At 40.8% G+C, this 21282-nt stretch overlaps 4 protein-coding genes across 5 annotated transcripts; all 4 read right to left on the bottom strand.

The window, feature by feature from the left end:
• Positions 1-10: 10 nt before the first annotated feature.
• LOC137794400 (protocadherin alpha-3-like) lies at positions 11-3448 on the bottom strand. Its single transcript, XM_068591122.1, has 2 exons — positions 973-3448; positions 11-61 (listed from the first exon to the last, which is right to left on the bottom strand). Exons 1-2 carry the CDS (start codon positions 3319-3321, stop codon positions 11-13), a joined length of 2400 nt encoding a protein of 799 aa, XP_068447223.1. The 5' UTR covers positions 3322-3448.
• A 37-nt stretch (positions 3449-3485) lies between these two features.
• On the bottom strand, positions 3486-6473 carry LOC137794389 (protocadherin gamma-A11-like). Its single transcript, XM_068591111.1, has 2 exons — positions 3964-6473; positions 3486-3497 (listed from the first exon to the last, which is right to left on the bottom strand). The coding sequence occupies exons 1-2, from the start codon at positions 6322-6324 to the stop codon at positions 3486-3488; spliced, it is 2373 nt and encodes a 790-aa protein (XP_068447212.1). The 5' UTR covers positions 6325-6473.
• Positions 6474-11291: 4818 nt separating this feature from the next.
• LOC137791710 (protocadherin alpha-C2-like) lies at positions 11292-17497 on the bottom strand. Of its 2 annotated transcripts, XM_068586854.1 has the most exons (3): positions 15082-17497; positions 14133-14168; positions 11292-12951 (listed from the first exon to the last, which is right to left on the bottom strand). In XM_068586854.1, the coding sequence occupies exons 1-2, from the start codon at positions 17488-17490 to the stop codon at positions 14157-14159; spliced, it is 2421 nt and encodes an 806-aa protein (XP_068442955.1). In that variant the 5' UTR covers positions 17491-17497; the 3' UTR covers positions 11292-12951; positions 14133-14156. The 2 variants fall into 2 exon arrangements, with proteins under 2 accessions (XP_068442955.1, XP_068442947.1); XM_068586846.1 differs by lacking the exon at positions 14133-14168.
• Positions 17498-18495: 998 nt separating this feature from the next.
• On the bottom strand, positions 18496-20920 carry LOC137791743 (protocadherin alpha-C2-like). The gene has a single exon (XM_068586890.1). It carries the CDS (start codon positions 20910-20912, stop codon positions 18504-18506), a length of 2409 nt encoding a protein of 802 aa, XP_068442991.1. The 5' UTR covers positions 20913-20920; the 3' UTR covers positions 18496-18503.
• Between the last annotated feature and the right edge of the window lie 362 nt (positions 20921-21282).

Genomic DNA, 21282 nt, shown 5'->3' with positions numbered 1-21282 from the left:
ATGTAACGATCTATAACGTGAATTCATCGGCGGGCGTGCTATATTCAAATATCCTGCCCTTCTATAAATGACAGACAAAAGATTGTTCAGGGGAGGTACAACGTCTTCAATAATTTCCCAATGTTACAGTGACACCCGGAGGTCATAAAATGAACGATATAGACTATTTCAAGAATTTAATTTATAGTGGGTAACTTTTGATTTTGTTTGCAATATTATATTTGTGCAACAATATAATATAGATGGACCGATTATATATGATGAAAAAACACGAGTTTTACATTTAGTGTGTGTTGCTCTCTCTGTCTCACTTTTTCTCTTCATTAACGTATATCACTTGTTTTAAAGCAATAGTTGTATCCGCTCAAGCTCTTCGTAACGAACACAGTGTTGGTGAATATGGCAAATGGACTCATACAAGCATACATCACTGTTTTTGTTTCTTGACCACTCAAAGCGATTGTACACGTGCCGCCTGCCCATCAGGACTATAACATTCACTCAAAGCAGAAGCAGCCTACGAGCTATTTGGGGTTAAGTGTGTTCCCCCAAAATGGTCTATCAGAGCCATTTTGATTGAAGGAGGACGGACTCGACTAGCAGTCGCTTCTAAGATGATCGTGTTGCTCTACATCAGTATGTTTGCAAACAAATAACCAAGATAATGCAGGAATATGATGCTGTGTAGTGTATTTTCCATACATTCAGTCATGTGTCGCTCAGTATTCAAACAGAGTCTATACAAACTGAAAACAGAACACCCGCCAAAATGCATGCCTCTCAATATTATACTTGTGAGAATGTCACGTGCTGTTGAGAGACGCAACTGTCAAAAACAAGTCGGCCAAGTGTTATTAAACAGAGCAATGCGTTCTAGATTTGTTTTAGTAAGTATCCATTACTCGATGAAAGAAAAGCGTTTCAGAACCATGGACGGAGATGTATTTGTGGGTGAAGCTTATAAGATCTTACCTCTCCAGCTGTCCTCCTGTCAGGGAGCATGAGTGTGTTCGCGTGGCTTCCCGGGGCTATAGTAGATCCTATACTCATTCTGGGTCCAACTAGCATGTAGCGTTTCTCTCCAGATCTGTACTGGATGCTGTGACACAGGGTCCCGTCATAATTGGGCTCTTGTAGATATTTAGAAGTATAGTCTGTGGATTTCGAGCACTGCATTGCAATCAGCACGATGATACTGATGAGAAAAAGAGTTGAAACTGAGCCCAAAGTTATCATCAGGTAGAAAGTCACGTTATTCTCCTCCTCATCCATTGCTGCACTTTTAACATCAGAGGCAGCAAAAGCCTCTTTGGGCTCCACGACTTTGACAACCACAGTAGCTGTTGCTGAGAGTGACACGTTCCCATTGTCTTTCACCAGTATGACCAGTTTATGCTGAGCCTCGTCTGTCTCTGTGAATGAGCGAAGTGTTCTGATCTGTCCTGTATAGCGGTCCAACCCAAAGAGACTGTGGTCAGTAAGTTCCTGCAGTGAAAACAGCAGCCAGCCGTTATATCCTATATCAGCGTCATAGGCTCTGACTTTAGTCACCAAGTGTCCTGCGTTCACATTGCGGGGAATCTCCTCCACACCTTCAGCAGAACCGTTAGAGCTGACTGGATACAGGATGACTGGAGCGTTGTCGTTCTGATCCAGAATGAACACGTTCACTGTGACGTTGCTGCTCAGTGACGGAGTTCCAGAATCTGTGGCGACAACTTGGAACTGGAACGTTTTCAGAGTTTCAAAGTCAAAACTTTTTAGCGCTGATATTTGTCCGTTTTCGGTATTTACATTCAGAAAAGATGTAATATCACGATGCAGCCCATTACCTCTAACCATGTTATATGCTATTGCTGCATTTTCATTCAGATCACTGTCAGCAGCGCTTACAGAAAATATTGATCCCCCGGGGACATTGTTTTCTACCAAATAAAGTTCAAATGGATTCTGACTGAAAAGTGGCCTGTTGTCATTTACATCTGCCACCTGAACGCTCAAATATTTTATAGTTGAAAGTGGAGGGTCACCACAGTCAGTAGCTGTTATTGTGATATCATAATGGGAAATAGTTTCTCTGTCTAAACGCCCCTTTGTGACAAGAGAGTACATGTTTTCCTCAATGGATGGTGTTAAATCAAACGGAACATTACCCAAGATTTTACAAATTACTTTCCCATTTAAGCCAGAGTCTTTGTCTGTAACACTAATGAGTGATATGACTGTGCCAGGCTTTGAATCTTCTGCTACTACGTTGGACAATGATGTTACCTCAATGTCCGGCTGGTTGTCATTCACGTCTTTTATTTTTATCACAACTCTGCTTTCAGCCGTCCAAGGTGGCTGGCCTTTATCTGATGCCTGTAGATCCAGTCTATAAATCTCCGTTTCCTCAAAGTCCACGTTTCCTTTCATTCGAATCTCACCAGTCACGCTGTCTAATTCAAAAGTATCATGCACTTTTCTCTTCTGGGTTTTTCCAAACGTGTATTCAATTTCACTGTTCGACCCTTCATCTAAATCTGTAGCGTTTATTTGTATTACAAGAGTCCCTATCGGGGCACTTTCATCTAATGATACAGTATATATATCTTTGCTGAACACAGGGCGGTTATCATTTGCATCCAGCACAGTTATAGTCAAATTAAGGCTCCCAGATTTCGACGGACTTCCTCCATCTAGAGCTGTTAACACTAAATGGTGTTCTGACTGTTGCTCCCTATCTAAGGGCTTTTTCAGCACTAGAAATGGTATCTTGTCCTCCTCACTGTCTCTGATTTCAGTATCGAAGAAATTATTTGGGCTCAATTTATATAATCGGACTGACTGTAGACCGACATCCGGGTCTCTTGCAGCATGCATTTGGAAACGAGTACCTGGAGGAGTATGCTCTGCTATTTGCAGTTGCTGCTCGCTTTCTGGAAAAATCGGCGAATGGTCATTAACATCCAAGATTTCAACGCCAACGTGATGTATTTCCAGTGGGCTTTCGACAACAATTTTCAGGTTTATCAAACAGACCTTGATTCCATCACAGAGCTCTTCACGGTCCACGATATGTCCAATGTACAACACTCCATTGTTTTGGTTTAACTGGAACAGAGCGTAGTTGGGCCCCGAAACAATACGAAACCGCCTGTCCGTCAAAGTGCTGATGTCAAGCCCTAAATCCTTTGCAACATTTCCGACCGGGGATCCCACCTGTACTTCCTCTGGAACAGAGTACCGAAGCTGAGCCAAAATCCGTTCCCCACAGCACAGCAAGAAAATCCCGGTAAGCCACCAGCAGCTCACTCGACGTCTTTGTCCTCGTTCTCCCATTGTGAAGCAAAACAAATGAAGGCTTTCTTTTAGCAAAATTCAGAGCACCGATTGCTCATCTAACCAGTTTGATAAGATCCATTTCAGTATTATTAAATGTAAGCTTTTAAACATACATATTAACCGCTGTTCATGTTGCCTTATACAGCATGATGTGTAGTCCGTCAGCGTACCTCCTATGAAAGTTGAACCAGAGATGGGCAGGGCTTGTACAGAATAAGCAGCACATTCATTATATAAGTCACACTGACACCATGTGACCAGTGGGCAACAATACCACGAAATCCAAAAATGTTTTGCTTCACTACATTATTCTTTATTTAAAAAACTGCAACACGCCTGATTGACTTCACAATTGTTGTTTGTTCGAACATGATACATATGTTGTAACTTCATGTGGAATACAATGTTCATTCAGAACAAAAGACCGAGTGATTAATTGCATGTTTGCAAATCATTAATTCAATTTATCCGAAGAAAAAAATCCCCCACTCGAGAAAACAAAATTTCAGGACCACGGAAAGCACAATGTCACATCAGAGAGAACGACAAACAAAACCCGTGTATACCTCTTTCTGTGTATTGACTACATTTAAATATATGTTGTGCAAAGGCATGATATAAAATAAAACAATATCTTACCTCTCCAGCTGTCCTTCTGTCAGGAAGCATGAGTGTGTTCGCGTGGCTTCCCGGGGCTATAGTAGATCCTATACTCATTCTGGGTCCAACTAGCATGTAGCGTTTCTCTCCAGATCTGTACTGGATGCTGTGACACAGTGTCCCGTCATAATTAGGCTCTTGTAGATATTTAGAAGTATAGTCTGTGGATTTCGAACACTGCATTGCAATCAGAACGATGATACTGATGAGAAAAAGAGTTGAAACTGAGCCCAACGTTATCATCAGGTAGAAAGTCACGTTATTCTCCTCCTCATCCATTGTTGCACTTTTAACATCAGAGGCAGCAAAAGCCTCTTTGGGCTCCACGACTTTGACAACCACAGTAGCTGTTGCTGAGAGTGACACGTTCCCATTGTCTTTCACCAGTATGACCAGTTTATGCTGAGCCTCGTCTGTCTCTGTGAATGAGCGAAGTGTTCTGATCTGTCCTGTATAGCGGTCCAACCCAAAGAGACTGTGGTCAGTAAGTTCCTGCAGTGAAAACAGCAGCCAGCCGTTATATCCTATATCAGCGTCATAGGCTCTGACTTTAGTCACCAAGTGTCCTGCGTTCACATTGCGGGGAATCTCCTCCACACCTTCAGCAGAACCGTTAGAGCTGACTGGATACAGGATGACTGGAGCGTTGTCGTTCTGATCCAGAATGAACACGTTCACTGTGACGTTGCTGCTCAGTGACGGAGTTCCAGAATCTGTGGCGACAACTTGGAACTGGAACGTTTTCATGGTTTCAAAGTCAAAACTTTTTAGAGCGGAAATAGTGCCATTGGCTTCATTTATATTTAGGAAGGAAGTTATAGTGGGCCCTGAACTCTTGCGGTCGAGTGAATATGTGATTGCAGCGTTTTCGCCTCCATCCGCATCTTCTGCTTTCACAGAAAATACGGACATCCCAGCCTTGTTATTTTCAGGCACATAAAAATGATATGGACTTTCAGTGAACAAAGGACTATTATCATTGACGTCTAGCACATCTACCTGTATAACCTTCGTTGATGACAGGGATGGATTTCCTAAATCCTTAGCTGTTATTGTGATATCATACATATTTATTGTCTCCTTATCTAGGTTTTCCTTGGTGACCAACGAATATGACTGTCCATCGGGGGACGGCTTTAAGTCGAAAGGTAAATGACTGGGCACACTGCAGACAACCTGTCCGTTCACACCCGAGTCAAGGTCCGTGACTTCCATCAATGCCACCACCGTGCCAGGAGGTGCATCCTCTGGAATGCGACTTGAAAGGGATGTGATGTCTATTTCGGGTTGATTGTCGTTCACGTCTTCCACTCTAACAACCACGTTGCAGTGTGTGGAGAGAGACACTACACCTTTGTCCGCAGCCAGCACCTTAATCTCATAGACTTGCTTTGCCTCGTAATCAAGACCTCCCTTCACCGTTAGTTTGCCAGTTTTACTATTCAAATCAAACGGTTCAGATGAGATTCCTCTAAATTTATTCCTTAAAGAATATTCGATCTCGCCGTTCACTCCTTGATCCGAGTCTGATGCATTTACCGTCAGCAGAAATGTTCCGGCAGGTGCGTTTTCCTTTATCGTTACGGTGTATTTCTGTTTACTACACACTGGTGAGTTGTCATTTACATCAGACACAATAACAGTGATATTTAAAGTACCAGATTTTGGTGGTTTACCACCATCACTAGCTGTTAAGAGTAACCAGTGTTGAGCGGAGTGTTCTCGATCCAGAGGTCGCTGTAAGATTAGGAACGGAACCTTTCCATCCTCCCCAAATTCTTCCGTTTCCAGACGAAAATACTGATTGTGGTTGTTGAGCTTGTATGACTGTAACGAATTCAAACCAACATCCATGTCGTGTGCTCCTTCCAATTGAAATCGAGATCCGACTATGGCGGACTCCAGGACCTCTAATGTGTAGTTTTCTTCAGGAAATTTCGGCGAATTGTCGTTTACATCAATTATTTCAACAGTTATTTGGTGCATTTCGAGGGGATTTTCTACAACTACTTTCAAATTTGTGATGCATGGAGCCGTTTTTGCACACAGGTCCTCTCTGTTTATTCTCTGGTTCACTAACAACACCCCATCTCTCGGATTTACCTTAAATAGATCCAGCTTTGTTCCTGACACAATACGAAGATTCCTATCCGTCAGTCTTCCAATATCTAATCCAAGGTCCTTCGCCACATTTCCAACTGACGTACCTAATTTCAGTTCTTCCTGAATGGAATAGCGTATTTGAGCAGATATTCCTTCCAAGTTAGTCACAATCAGCAGGGTCAGGGAAAAATAAATCCACATATCCAGCCATTGTTCTTTGATGCTCGTTATCGCCATTTTTAGGAAAAACAACGGTCTTCAATCCGTTAACAAAATTGTTAAGGAAGTTTTCAGATTCCTCTTACTGATAGTTAACGATAAAGGTTTGCTTCTACCTCCATTCTGACAAAAAAATGAAAAATGTTTAGTGCAGTCTCTAAATCCGTCTCTTTGGGTCGTCAGTGAATGCGCGTTTGCAATTATACCTCGTCACACACGCACAAAACCACCATGCAGATATATAGTGTAACAGCACCACCCATTGTCACTGTTAGGATGGTGCGGTGACGATATTACGTTTTCCTCCATATGTAACCTATTTTACTGACATACTGCCACACGTCTGCATTCAGGCAGTAAACGCTCCGAGGGCAGTCGAAGTTGTAATCACATCAGTTATGGGCAAGTTGTTGTTTTAACATGTCTGTGTGTTGAAAAAAACACAAGGTATTATTAGTGCATAATGTATTAGATCTGGACATCGCATTAGCATTATCATTAGTGTTAACTGCTGGCATCTTTTAATACACTTATTGAGCAGGGAAGGAGCATAACCAAACTCAGAGCAATTATTGTTTTTTTTTCCAACATGTCTGAAATAACCTATTTCAACCTACACTGTGTTTAGTTTAATTCGTTTCCCACAACACGTCATCTTGAAATCACTTTTGCCAAAATTGGACATATGAGAAATGAGAAACGGTTGTGTTTATGCTTGTGAAAAAAGAAAACAAAAGAAAAATGCGGAAGATAGAATTAGCTTTTTTTTAACAGTCTAATGTGAAGTCGTCTAATCCTCAAATCACATGCCTGAAATTGAGTCTTGACATGACATCACCTTAACAAGTCACCTGAGCACCGTGACTTATTCTCAAAAAAGGGCAACGGTCTGACTGACGTTGCAGGACGGTATGCTGTGTGTGTGTGTGTGTGTGTGTGTGTGTGTGTGTGTGTGTGTGTGTGTGTGTGTGTGTGTGTGTGTGTGTGTGTGTGTGTGTGTGTGTGTATTGTTCCCACCAGACGTATTACACTATAACTGCACAAGTACAAACAACTAAAATATATAAATGAATATATATATATATATATATATATATATATATATATATATATATATATATATATATATATATATATATATATATATATTTCTAGATTAATGGCATATTTACGTTTGTCCGGGAAATATATTTTTAAAGAATTGTTTTATTCCAAAATGATGAAGCCAAAATATAGCAAATATTCTATTGTGAGCTGATGCAGCCAAAGCAGCTGACCTTCACAATTTTCTCTGCTTATGGTCTGTATCACACTCCCACAATCGCAGTCATATTGAAGAGGTGGGCAGTGACATCTCATGGAATGAACCTGCACATGCAGCTATGACGAGCCCACTCGTATGTCTGCTCTGATTGGATCATGTGTCACTGCGCGCCATGCTGCTGCAGTGCATGGGATTATGCAGACTACGCCGTGACAGATGATTCCAAACAAGCACACTAACAGCAGCAAGGAAACAACTTAATCAATTAAGTCAATAATAATAATAATAATAATAATAATAATAATAATAATAATAATAATAATAATAATAATAATAATAATAATAAGCTCCGCGCCTCTCCCACATTCTTGGCAACGTATTGGTTCTGGAACTATGCACGAGCGCTGCCGCATTGTGCAACACCTCCTCACATTTCATCATCATCTCCCTGGTGCTGCGATAAGGTTACAATTATTTAAAACACCTCATTCATGTTACTACGCAAGTTAGTTTAGCGATGATCTTCAACAGAGAATGTTCATCTGATGTCCGCACGAAGCGGGTGCTCCTGTGAAGTGAAGGCGAGCGGGGTGTGGTGTCAGGATATTTAATGAACATGCGGCTTCAGAGCACGTTGCGACCTCCAGCGAGCAGACAGCACGTTGTCATGGCAACGCGGCTCTAATGGGCTGGTCTCTGGTGCTGAAAGCAGAGCAGCAAGGAAGGAGCCAGAGGGGGAGGGATGCAGGAGCTGTGAATGCTGCAGACAAAGAAAGTCAGCCGTTTCCACATGCCCTGATGCGGTTCATTCTCCACAACAAATACGACACATATTCCTCTTAAAATCTTCCTTATGCTTTAATCAAAAAGAATCAAAGAATAATTGTGTACATTTTATAAATGTATCAGAGGAAAACAACCAAAACAATATTTATTAAAGAAACATGTAAAATATAACTCTTAAAATCAAGTGTATTTCTTCAGTATAACACAACAGTATGTATAGCAAATAAGACTCCAGTTTTATACTATACACAAAACCCATTGGGGCTGATGCACATGTGATGGCCTACTAGTGCCGGCTGGTGGTTGTTCTATTGCTTTGTTTCTCATTGGTGCATCCTTGTGCTATATCAGTGTTCTCTGCCAGTGGACTCCAACAACAGACAGCAGGCAATGTGAGCGTCTCCACTCGGGCTCAAGAGGCGATGAGAAAGAAAATGTTTCTGATCTCAAGCTGTCACTTTGCTCCAAGCAAATAAAATAATCTAAACGAGACCCGATATAAATCATTTTATTGTAACATCATTACAACTACACACACACCTCATAGGTGCTACTAACATGTAAGGGTATAGGCGATCAGTCAGTCAAAATAACTCATCCTGTGAGCCTAAATGTCATGCTGCCTCGTTCACACATGAGCTCATCTCTCTGGGGATATGATGTAATGTGTGCACAGGCAAAGGCGAGAGAGACCACTCACACCCTTTTGTAAAAACACTAAATTAAAAAATCCTAGAAACATTGTCTCTAAACATTGAACCAAACCAGTTTATGATTATTTGTATTAAATTGTGATATATGCACCTAGACACAACGTGTGGCCTTTAGCACTATTTATTAGACTATAGAGTGTCAGTTGAGTTTTAGTATTGTGTTTCTCTTTAGAATAAAGATGGCCATGATGTCCTCACAGATGTGCTGACTGTGGTCACAGATGTGCTGACTGTGGTCACAGATGTGCTGACTGTGATGAGTGCAGACAGTCCAGAGAGGGCACTTAGATGGAGCGTGAGAGGCATCGTCATGGACTTCCTCAATTGCCTGTTTTGACGCACAAATGGTGTGCATGGTGTATACAATGGTGTATATAGAAAAGGAATACCTAATAACTGAAATGCCTTTCACAGTAAGTGAAGCTGTCGTGGAAAGAGAGTGTGGGCTCCTGGATTATTAAAACTGGAGATTTTATAGGAGATGAAGAGGTCTTGAAATGCTAAAATGATGTTTTCTTGCTGCCTGCTTAAAAGGACTCCATAGCATGAAAAGGCTATTTTTAACAGTTTAAAGCTTTCAAGTAGGCAGAGTATTCAAATCATCACTGTGTCACATTATTAGATTTTGAAAATGTTATAACAATTCTCCCCGGTACACCAGGTGACTGAGAAAAGGGCAAATGTTTGTTTGATGTTGAAAGACATGCATGCCAAGCATGCTGCTTATCTGGTGTCATACTAAGTGTTGTTTTATTAAGGTGAGCTCAGTGTTTCCAACAAAGGTCTCTGTTGAGGAGGCCGAGTAGAGCAAAACGTGATAAATGGAGAAAGTGTTTGTGACTACTGTTATGATCATTTGAATGCAGGGTGAAGATTTCTCACACTGCATCAATGGACTGAATTGATGCATATTTTGCTATTGATTTTAGAATTTCTCTGTAAGTAAAGCGTGCAGGTTTTAAAGTTAAAGCATGGCACACTTGTGCATTAACTGCAATGCTACTGCAAAGGCACAATGCTCATGCATTTGGACAGTGTTGTCCTTCGACCGTTAGGTGGAAGCACAAACAGAATGTTCAGCCTTTGTATAGTAGCCCTTTTATTTTTCATACACGTCAATACAACTTAGAGTAAAGCCAATGGATTGTTGTGCTAAAGTAGTTAGAGTCGAATAAAAACCTGATCATTTCAAATTCTTTATTACATTTGTCTTGGAGATCTTTGTTCATTATCATCCTGCACTTTAAATCAGTCATAGACACACACACACACACACACACACACACACACACACACACACACACACACACACTCACTCCGGTTTTGTTGCCATATTAACACTGTTTCAGTATCAAAGAGAAATAACGAGATACAAATAAAAGCCAGAGTATCCATGAAGAAGGTCTACTTTCTGGAATAATTATAGTGTTTGCTGCTCTCAGCAAAAATCTAAAACCCTTTCATAGTAATGTTGTGGGTTACGGAACAGTGAGCTTTTGAAAATACCTGAACAGAATACTGTGACTTCAGTCTGTGTGGTGACTATAATTGTCTCTTTGAAACACAGTTAATAGGTTTCACTCACAAAGTGAGTAAAAAAATATTCAACAGAATATTTTTTGTCACATTCCAGAAGACATACTGTATTTAGCGTTGACTTAATACTCCATATGAAGTGTGTCACATTCTCTGATAATAGAGGAGCACATTAGAAAGTGAACATTGCCTGCTAAAACCTGCTAGAACCCATACAACAATGTGTCCTTCACTATAAAAAAAAACAGATATTGTTTGAGGTGATTTTAATATTTGACACAAGCTAACATGTGTCTGTTTGGCTGAATGACAAGTTTACATTATCGCTGTCACTTCATTGACTGTGAGGCAGATGATTTTTGCTCTCTGAATCAGCGAAAATTCCTATATCCCTGAACTGTTTTGCAATGTATGCATTCAAGTGACAGGACAATCATACTGATAGAGTGGAACTGGTAGAGCTAAAACATTGAGCTATTTTCTAAGATAATCATCTTAGAAATTAGCGTGTTACTAAGTAAGTTAGTTAAGCTGACAACAGTGGAACAGGCATTATGATTGAGGAAAGCCTTTCACTTATTGTCATCACACATGCAGTTCATTGAAGGATGACCTGCTGTCTAAACTGGAATTAAAAGTATTTTTACAATAATACAACAGTACCTTTTGATGCAAAACTCAAGAGATTCACAAGTTCAGCATACGTTTAATGTTCTATTTTGTCTTTGTGGTTAATAGATCATACAGACCGCAGCATACAACAAGCTCACATATTACACCATACTACATATTGCACCATAAAAGTAACACTGTACAAAAGCACTTTATGTAGATGTTGGACTGTAAAAGATTACAACGTTATACAAGTAATGCAATGTGAGCGCTACTTCATAGTGTCTGATCATTGAAGTGTTACACATACTAGATGGCTCACTGATGGTGTTCCTATATTTTTCTGTTCAGTATTGACATTGAGAAATAAAGGCATATTTGATACACATGTATGATGTATATACTGTATATACTGTATATCAGTCATATCTGTATCCATATTTATATGTTTTATATGCAGATACATTACGGCAGTAATACACATGAGCACAGCTTTCATTGGATGAAACCAGTATTCAGTATTATAAAGTAAACACTAAGTCATTAATTGAGTTTCCATGTTGTTACACAATCTCATAATACATTGATATGGAGGAACATCCAGAGTTTGGCTTTGAAAATAAAAAGTGAAAGTACATGGTCATGCTTGTGATGTATATACAGTAGTCAGAAGTAGATAATAATCGGTCCATTCTCAAACACTCTCGATTCCTCTCCAGTAATGTCCAAGTGAAGGTTAAAGCACTCTCTGCACATTGTAAATGAGAGTACACTTAACTTTCCAGATCCATAGAAAAGTGCTATACTGTTTCACTTCTTATTTGTGTTCTCATCATTGTTTTGCAAAATACATAATAGGGAGGCCTAAATACATAAAATGGGTTGCTCAATATCATAAAATATCTAAAGCTATCAAAACACTTGATTATTCCATGCAAAAACAACTGAGAGGCAGATACACAATTGCTGAAGGCCTCACTTTTATTCATTTGATCTACTGGGTAACTTAACTCAATCTCTCAGCACTCTCATATTTTGGCCTCGCTCACATATAAAGCACAACATCAAATACAAAACATAAAACTGCTAAAAGCTACCACATCTATAAAATACTCATTTCCGTTTGTTTCATACTTTAAAATCGTAGGTTGGTGCTTTTCAGACATTTAGTTGTGCTGTTTTATATTACACATCAATGTTGTTATGGGGCAAGACAAAGCACAGAGGTTAATAATGTAATCAACATGTGTTTCATTTTTAAAGAGGAAAACTATCTCTTAAAGGCATTTCAACATCTCTGTGTCCACTCGAATAGTCCTTGTTGAGGCTTCTTTAAATATCCACATGTGCAATTTGTCATACAGTCTGCTCCTTTGCAAGTATCTCCTCTGGATATTTTATGTATGATGGTCTTGGAGTTAATTTGAAGCCATGCAGTCTTATCGTGCATATTGAATGGACGGATGGGCATTGTTGATTGGATTTTCATGTGCTTTAAGGAAGAGAGGGGAGAGGGCATGGTCCTTAATCAGCCACCGTAGTCCATTTGTTGTTATAGCATTACAACTACACAATGTGAGAAGCAAGGATCAGACTGAGAAGGATGGATGCGTGGGGTGTCAACGGGCTGAGGTCTCTCCTTGGCTCTGTGAAAGATTCAAAGCAGTACACAGCTGGAGGTGGGGGGCCTTATGTGGAACTGCTGCTGCTGCTGCTGCCGCTGGTGGTGGATACCTGCCAATGAGACAAAATAATTAAATATATATGGAAACAAACCACAGCACTGACAGCCATGTGATCGGACAAAATGACACATCTCATGCAGCCAATGTCTGTCACGCAGACAGGGGCTTCAGGCAGAAGACAGAGTGGGTGGAGGGGTTGGGCAGATCCTTGCTCATGTAGTGGTGAGGTGGCAGATATATCAATGAGTACCATGCTCCAATAGTATGTGAAGGAGAGTGGTTGCTAGGTAACTGGGTGACCGGTTTCACTTTGCGTTTCTCCTGCACAAAGAATTAGGTCACAATTCACACTACAACAGACAGTAAATTGTCATTCTGTGAAGTCAGTAACACTCAGTCGATTTACAGAATAACTAACTGCATCATCAACAACACAGTCCAATCCAGCATATAAACATTCAAAAATAAGATAGTGACAGGTCAGTCAGGGATGAACACTAATTAATCTTAGCATGCAGGACCTTTTTTGAGAACATTGTGATTTGATTTACAACATGTCAATATGTCCTTGTAATAGCAGGCTGTAATAGCAAAAGCCAGATTGAGAAAAAAAGCAAAGCCAGCAAATTTCAACATTGGAATTTTAAGTGAAGGATTTTTTATGAATGCGATCAATGACAATTCAGGCTGAGCAGCATGTTAATGTTATTATGTTGTGTTGAAAGATTAATACTCTATGAGGGTAGCATACAGGTGTGTGCAGGGACTTGCTATGCATGACTCTCACAGATAATGACAGGAACACTGTTTCATATGTCGGTCTGGACCACCAGTGTTTGTCTGCAAAACTGACCACAGATTGTCAGGCTCGGTATCATTGCGATGTTCATGACCATGCCTCTGTCCCCTGAGGTCAATCAAAATCATAAGGACTGCATGTTTAGGCTTTGAAAAGGGACATAATCATGAAATACTGACAGAAATATTTACATAATTTGCAAACTTTAGTGGTCTTTAGTGATGAGGCTGTAAAACAGTATCAAAATCTAGGCATGAAGAAGTTACAACAGGAAATTTGACAAGCCACATGTTATTAAAACTGAGTGACCTTTTTGCTAATTCCAAAAAAAATAAAGATCCACTGAGACCAAAAAAACAAATAAATCATTAAGTTGTGTAACATCATTCATAAAAGGGCATCCAGGGTGGGGGAGTGAGACTCCTGCATACCTCCAACTGCAGTGTGGACTTTCCTCATTTAGGGTACTTAAGAGTGGGGAGAAAAAGAACAAGCAATTTAATGGTCAGGTCATTGCAAGCACAAGAAAGGGTTATTTGTGTATGTATCCTATGATCACAGAGTGGGTGTCGAGGCACCATGAATGAAATGTTAACTTTGAGAATTGCACAGACTAAGCATGGTTAGTGTGACCCTTGATAACAGATACTGCTGCTAGTTACAATCTGTTCTATGAAAGTAGGTTAAAACACAGTTTCATATTTAACTATATCAGTGTCTGTTCCTTCAGCAGCATACTTACCGTATTAGACAGACAGACAGACAGACAGACAGACAGACAGACAGACAGACAGACAGACAGACTTCACATAAAATAATCAAATGGGACTGGTGCTGGGGAAAAAAGGTTTACTTTAAACACTTGATTCAGCATTTTCATTTAAGATATGTACTTGATTGCCCTTTGTTTTGCAGTGAATAAAATAATTGAGACACAGTTGTTTCACTGATACACAGGAAACAAACGGAAATCACACAATACATGGTTTGAATGAAAAACCTTTTTAGCAGCTGCAGCTCTGTAAAGCAACCACACAACGTTAAATACAAACACCAGCAATATATTCTATAAATCTAAGTTGTTACCTAATTTTTAATCGGTTCTTCGGGTTTGTTTTGAATAACAATTATATACTGATATTATATTAATACAGAATGAAGTTTCTCATTGTTTGAAAATGCAAAATATAAAATGAATGTATGCCTTGATAAATATTTTCTTTGATATCACTTTTACTTGCTTCACTATTTAGTGCAACTGAAAAACATTGTCATGACACTTCAGCGAGAAGATGACAAGTAATGAAATGTTGCAGAGTTAAACTGATTCAAGGAATACAGGTTTATTTAAAGTGCGGTAACGGGAGCTGTCATCTGTACCTGCAGAGTGGAAGCTGCTGAGTCACTCGTGCCTGTCAGCACTGTGCCTCTTGGTAAACTGGACACGATGTATCTGGAGTTCTTTGGCACAGGCTGTCTAACCACCATCTTCCCTTTCCTGGTCTCTGCTAGAAACAGACTGTACCAGTAGGCATCGTTGGAGACCAGAGTGGAGTCTGCGATGGTGGAGTTCCTCTCACTGATCACACTGTTCCTGCAGGGAGGAGCTGCTTTGCTGGGCTTGGGTTTCTGACACTTGAGCACGATGGTGACCAAAATGGTGATCAGCAGGAGGAATGACACCGAGCCCAGACCGATGACCAAATACAGGTTGAGGTCTGAGAAGATGTCGTATTCTAGAGGCACCTCCGTCATGTCAGAGTAGGCCTTAACGGCGGTCTCCACTGTGGACAGCTTGATGGTGACTGTAGCGGAGAGAGCGGGCTCCCCGTTGTCCTTGGCAATAACAACCATTCGCTGGTGACGCGGGTCTCTGTAACTGAACATCCTCATAGTCCGGATCTCTCCGTTGTATTGATCCAGACTGAACAAGGTGGCGTCGGTCACTTGTAGAAACTGGTACGTAATCCGAGAGTTGTGCACCGAGTCGGTGTCCAAGGCGATCACTTTGGAAACCAGAGAGCCTTTATCGGTGGATCTGGGGATCTTCTCCTCCACCACCGAGCCGTGCGCGCGCCACGGAGAGACAATAACTGGAGCGTTGTCATTCTGGTCCACTATGATGATGTGGACCGTCACGTTACTGCTGAGTGGAGGAGAGCCAGAGTCTCTGGCCTCGATGTGGAAGAGAAACTCCTTCTCGATCTCATAGTCAAAGGTTTTTAGTGCGTAAAGATTACCGTTCTCTGGATTGATGGAGAACAGCATGGACATGGAGGTGTTGGCTATCTCCTTCTCCAGGATGAAATACACTAGATACTGGTTTTCATGGAGGTCAGGGTCAAACGCAGTGAGAGAACTGAGCAAGGCTCCAGGTGCGTTATTTTCCATTACACGTATATTATAAAACGACTGAGGGAACTGTGGAACATTGTCATTCACATCCAGCAGTTCTAACGTCATAGTTTCATTGTCAGATAAAGGAGGAGACCCTCTGTCTGTCACAGTGAAGGTGATGTCATATTCTGGAACCTTCTCTCGGTCTAACGGCTGTGACACTACTAATTCATAATAGTTATCAGAGGACTCCCTCAGTTTGAAAGGCATATTATCTGGAATACGAAGGTCAACCACTCCATTGTCACCTGAGTCTTTATCGCTGACACTAACTACAGCTATCACGGTGTCTATCGGTTCATTTTCTTTTATTGGACTTTGAAATGATTTGATGGATATTTCTGGATGATTGTCGTTCATATCTGTCACCTGAATTGACAGTTTGCATTGTCCAGATAAGGACTTAGGCCCCTTATCGCTGGCAATAACTTCCATGTCATAAAGCTTAAAATCTTCATAATTGATCATCTCCTTCACTCTGATTTCCCCATTCTCTGGATTCAAGTTAAACACCTGTTGCGTTCTCTCGGATGTATATAAACTATATGAATAAACAATATCAGAATTTGAACCTTCATCTAAATCAGTGGCGTTTAGTTTTATAACTAGACTGCCAATCGGGGAGTTTTCCATCACATCTACAATGTATTTGTCTTTGTCAAATGAAGGGGCGTTGTCATTCACATCAAGCACGCGAACAATGATGCTGGCTGTACCTGTGCGCGTGGGCACGCCACCGTCCACAGCAGTGAGAATTAGATCATGAACAGCCTGCAGCTCTCTATCTAAATCTTTTTTCAGAATCAAATCAGCAAACTTTGACCCATCTCTTCCGGTCTGAATCTCAATGGAGAAATGTTCACTTGAGCTCAGATGGTAATCTTTCACTGAATTTGTTCCAACATCTGGGTCTGCAGCATTATTCAATGAGAATCTCTCTCCAACGGGGCTTGATTCAGAGATGTCCAAATGCATCGTTCCTCTTCGAAAATGAGGAGCGTTGTCGTTAATATCCATAATTTCGACCTCGATATTAAACATACGTATTGGATTTTCAATCGTAGCGTCTAATTTAAGAAAGCAGTAAGTACTAGTTTTTAAGGGGCACAAAACTTCTCTGTCTATTCTCTCCAGAATGAACAGCTCTCCCGTCTCTTTGTTGATGTCAAGATATTTCTTATTGCCAACAACGTCGACGCGCATTTTTCTTCCCGTTAGCGTCTTCACGTCTAATCCCAGATCTGTTGCTAAATTAGCAACGACAGAGCCTTCCTCCATTTCTTCAGGAACAGTATAATGGGTGACGGTAGACGCCGTGTTCATCATGGCAGAAAGAAAGAGAAATACTGACACGTACCCTCTCCCGCGTGAGTGTCCGACATGATGTGCCATCACGTAGATTCCTTATAGCTTTGAAATGTGCTGAAACCTGGAAAAAAACCTTTTGAGAAAAGGACAAACGAAGCGAGGATCCGAAGAAAAAACGGTGTATGCGTGCATACACAGGAGGTGACGTTCATGAAATACAATATCAGACTGCTCCTCCTCTAATAAACTTCCGGGAAAACGATGACCTCATCAGTGAAGATATTTTGGCGGAGAGCAGCGACGAAAATAGTCTTGTGTCAGCCTTTGCACCGAATAAAAATACTATTTAGTTTTAAACTGAAGGGTGTAAGCGTTATATGACTGTTTCTGAAACTGAAACTTATTTGGTAGAAGTTTTGATTTCGGGTGTCCAATGTGCATACTGTTTGAGAGGTGGAACGTAATGCTTGTCATTATATATTTACAATTCTTTATAAACTGTTTGATTGTTTTTTTCCACAAGTTTACACTAATTGTAAGAGTATAGATTATGTATAATATTATCCTCTTTGTTTCGTGCTCTTAAAATATTATGTGCATAGCTCTGTGCGTAAAAACAATGTCAGACATGATGATAACAACAGTGTTCATTTGTGTCAGTATTAATGGCTGCTCGTGACATTTACTTGTTATTTAAAATAATGTCCGTACGCTCCAAATCTAAAGCCTCTTTTATCCTCCTGATACCTTATCTATGCAGAAATAGACTATCTCTATGAGTGAAAAAAAAGTACATGAAGAAAAAGAGCATATAGATTATTAATCAAATTAGTTATTACATTTAATGATATTGTACATAACCTAGTAGAAACTATTTGCTGTAGCAAGTGTAAGCATATCCAACACTTCGTAATATGTTCGATAACTTCTTCTACAAGCAATGCATGGTTCATTTTTAGGACTGATATCCTAAAATAAGTGAAGAGGCGAGTAACATTCTCAAGCGTTGATATGACAGGTTTAGGATTACAGTGGTCACTTGTAAGTGGACTTGATGGATATTGACGAAGTAAACCTTTGTGTAACACGTGTTCTGTTTACCATACCTGCAGAGTGGAAGCTGCTGAGTCACTCGTGCCTGTCAGCACTGTGCCTCTTGGTAAACTGGACACGATGTATCTGGAGTTCTTTGGCACAGGCTGTCTAACCACCATCTTCCCTTTCCTGGTCTCTGCTAGAAACAGACTGTACCAGTAGGCATCGTTGGAGACCAGAGTGGAGTCTGCGATGGTGGAGTTCCTCTCACTGATCACACTGTTCCTGCAGGGAGGAGCCGCTTTGCTGGGCTTGGGTTTCTGACACTTGAGCACGATGGTGACCAAAATGGTGATCAACAGGAGGAATGACACCGAGCCCAGACCGATGACTAAGTACAGGTTGAGGTCTGAGAAGATGTCGTATTCTAGAGGCACCTCCGTCATGTCAGAGTAGGCCTTAACGGCGGTCTCCACTGTGGACAGCTTGATGGTGACTGTAGCGGAGAGAGCGGGCTCCCCGTTGTCCTTGGCAATTACAACCATTCGCTGGTGACGCGGGTCTCTGTAACTGAACATCCTCATAGTCCGGATCTCTCCGTTGTATTGATCCAGACTGAACAAGGTGGCGTCGGTCACTTGTAGAAACTGGTACGTAATCCGAGAGTTGTGCACCGAGTCGGTGTCCAAGGCGATCACTTTGGAAACTAGAGAGCCTTTATCGGTGGATCTGGGGATCTTCTCCTCCACCACCGAGCCGTGCGCGCGCCACGGAGAGACAATAACTGGAGCGTTGTCGTTCTGGTCCACTATGATGATGTGGACCGTCACGTTACTGCTGAGTGGAGGAGAGCCAGAGTCTCTGGCCTCGATGTGGAAGAGAAACTCCTTCTCGATCTCATAGTCAAAGGTTTTTAGTGCGTAAAGATTACCGTTCTCTGGATTGATGGAGAACAGCATGGACATGGAGGTGTTGGCTATTTCCTTCTCCAGGATGAAATACACTAGATACTGGTTTTCATGGAGGTCAGGGTCAAACGCAGTGAGGGAACTGAGCAAGGCTCCAGGTGCGTTATTCTCCATTACACGTATATTATAAAACGACTGAGGGAACTGTGGAACATTGTCATTCACATCCAGCAGTTCTAACGTCATAGTTTCATTGTCAGATAAAGGAGGAGACCCTCTGTCTGTCACAGTGAAGGTGATGTCATATTCTGGAACCTTCTCTCGGTCTAACGGCTGTGACACTACTAATTCATAATAGTTATCAGAGGACTCCCTCAGTTTGAAAGGCATATTATCTGGAATACGAAGGTCAACCACTCCATTGTCACCTGAGTCTTTATCACTGACACTAACTACAGCTATCACGGTGTCTATCGATTCATTTTCTTTTATTGGACTTTGAAATGATTTGATGGATATTTCTGGATGATTGTCATTCATATCTGTCACCTGAATTGACAGTTTGCATTGTCCAGATAAGGACTTAGGCCCCTTATCGCTGGCAATAACTTCCATGTCATAAAGCTTAAAATCTTCATAATTGATCATCTCTTTCACTCTGATTTCCCCATTCTCTGGATTCAAGTTAAACACCTGTTGCGTTCTCTCGGATGTATATAAACTATATGAATAAACAATATCAGAATTTGAACCTTCATCTAAATCAGTGGCGTTTAGTTTTATAACTAGACTGCCAATCGGGGAGTTTTCCATCACATCTACAATGTATTTGTCTTTGTCAAATGAAGGGGCGTTGTCATTCACATCAAGCACGCGAACAATGATGCTGGCTGTACCTGTGCGCGTGGGCACGCCACCGTCCACAGCAGTGAGAATTAGATCATGAACAGCCTGCAGCTCTCTATCTAAATCTTTTTTCAGAATCAAATCAGCAAACTTTGTCCCATCTCTTCCGGTCTGAATCTCAATGGAGAAATGTTCACTTGAGCTCAGATGGTAATCTTTCACTGAATTTGTTCCAACATCTGGGTCTGCAGCATTATTCAATGAGAATCTCTCTCCAACCGGGCTTGATTCAGAGATGTCCAAATGCATCGTTCCTCTTCGAAAATGAGGAGCGTTGTCGTTAATATCCATAATTTCGACCTCGATATTAAACATACGTATTGGATTTTCAATCGTAGCGTCTAATTTAAGAAAGCATGATGTAGTTGTCTTCGAGGGGCATAACAACTCTCTGTCTATTCTCTCCAGAATGAACAGCTCCCCCGTGTCTTTATTGATGTCAAGATATTTCTTATTGCCTGTAACGTCAACGCGCATTTTTCTTTTATTCAGAGTCTTCACGTCTAATCCCAGATCAGTTGCTAAATTAGCAACGACAGAGCCTTCCTCCATTTCTTCAGGAACAGAATAATGGGTGACGGTAGACGCCGTGTTCATCATGGCAGAAAGAAAGAGGAATACTGACACGTACCCTCTCCAGGAATACTGACGAGCCATTGTAAATAATCCGTATTTAAAAGCTTGAAATGTGACGTCTGGTGAAAAAAATGAAACAGTCCTTTCATTCAATGATGAAAATCAGCGAGAGTGTTCAAGGAACACGTTTCTTTATACTGGTATCCACAGATATTTGCATTCAATATGTCTAACTGCCAAGCATCCGATGAACTATCGCGAGAACTATTACTTCACGAGGTATGCTTTTGTTGAGAGCAGCGACGTGAAATGTCCTTAATGTGGCTTTGCAGCTGAGAAGTCAATATTTAGTTTAAATATGAAAAGTAGTGTCAAAATCTAATTTTGAATAAAAGTTAACAAATAATCAAACGTTTGGCTTTTTTTTCCTCCATGGGCAAGTAATAACTAC

The sequence above is a fragment of the Clinocottus analis genome, unplaced genomic scaffold, assembly GCF_023055335.1.
Source record: "Clinocottus analis isolate CAN_PGR_092001 unplaced genomic scaffold, fCliAna1.0.p SCAF_10, whole genome shotgun sequence".
Taxonomy (NCBI): domain Eukaryota; kingdom Metazoa; phylum Chordata; class Actinopteri; order Perciformes; family Cottidae; genus Clinocottus; species Clinocottus analis.
This window is presented reverse-complemented; position numbering and strand designations above follow the sequence as displayed.

Coding starts and splice junctions, on each gene's coding strand:
- LOC137794400 (XM_068591122.1), bottom strand. CDS start 3,321: ATGGGAGAACGAGGACAAAGACGTCGAGTGAGCTGCTGGTGGCTTACC. Junction 62..972: donor ACAGGAGGACAGCTGGAGAG/GTAAGATCTTAT, acceptor TGTCATTTATAG/AAGGGCAGGATATTTGAATA.
- LOC137794389 (XM_068591111.1), bottom strand. CDS start 6,324: ATGGCGATAACGAGCATCAAAGAACAATGGCTGGATATGTGGATTTAT.
- LOC137791710 (XM_068586846.1), bottom strand. CDS start 17,490: ATGGCACATCATGTCGGACACTCACGCGGGAGAGGGTACGTGTCAGTA. Junction 12,952..15,081: donor CAGCAGCTTCCACTCTGCAG/GTACAGATGACA, acceptor TCTCATTGGCAG/GTATCCACCACCAGCGGCAG.
- LOC137791743 (XM_068586890.1), bottom strand. CDS start 20,912: ATGGCTCGTCAGTATTCCTGGAGAGGGTACGTGTCAGTATTCCTCTTT.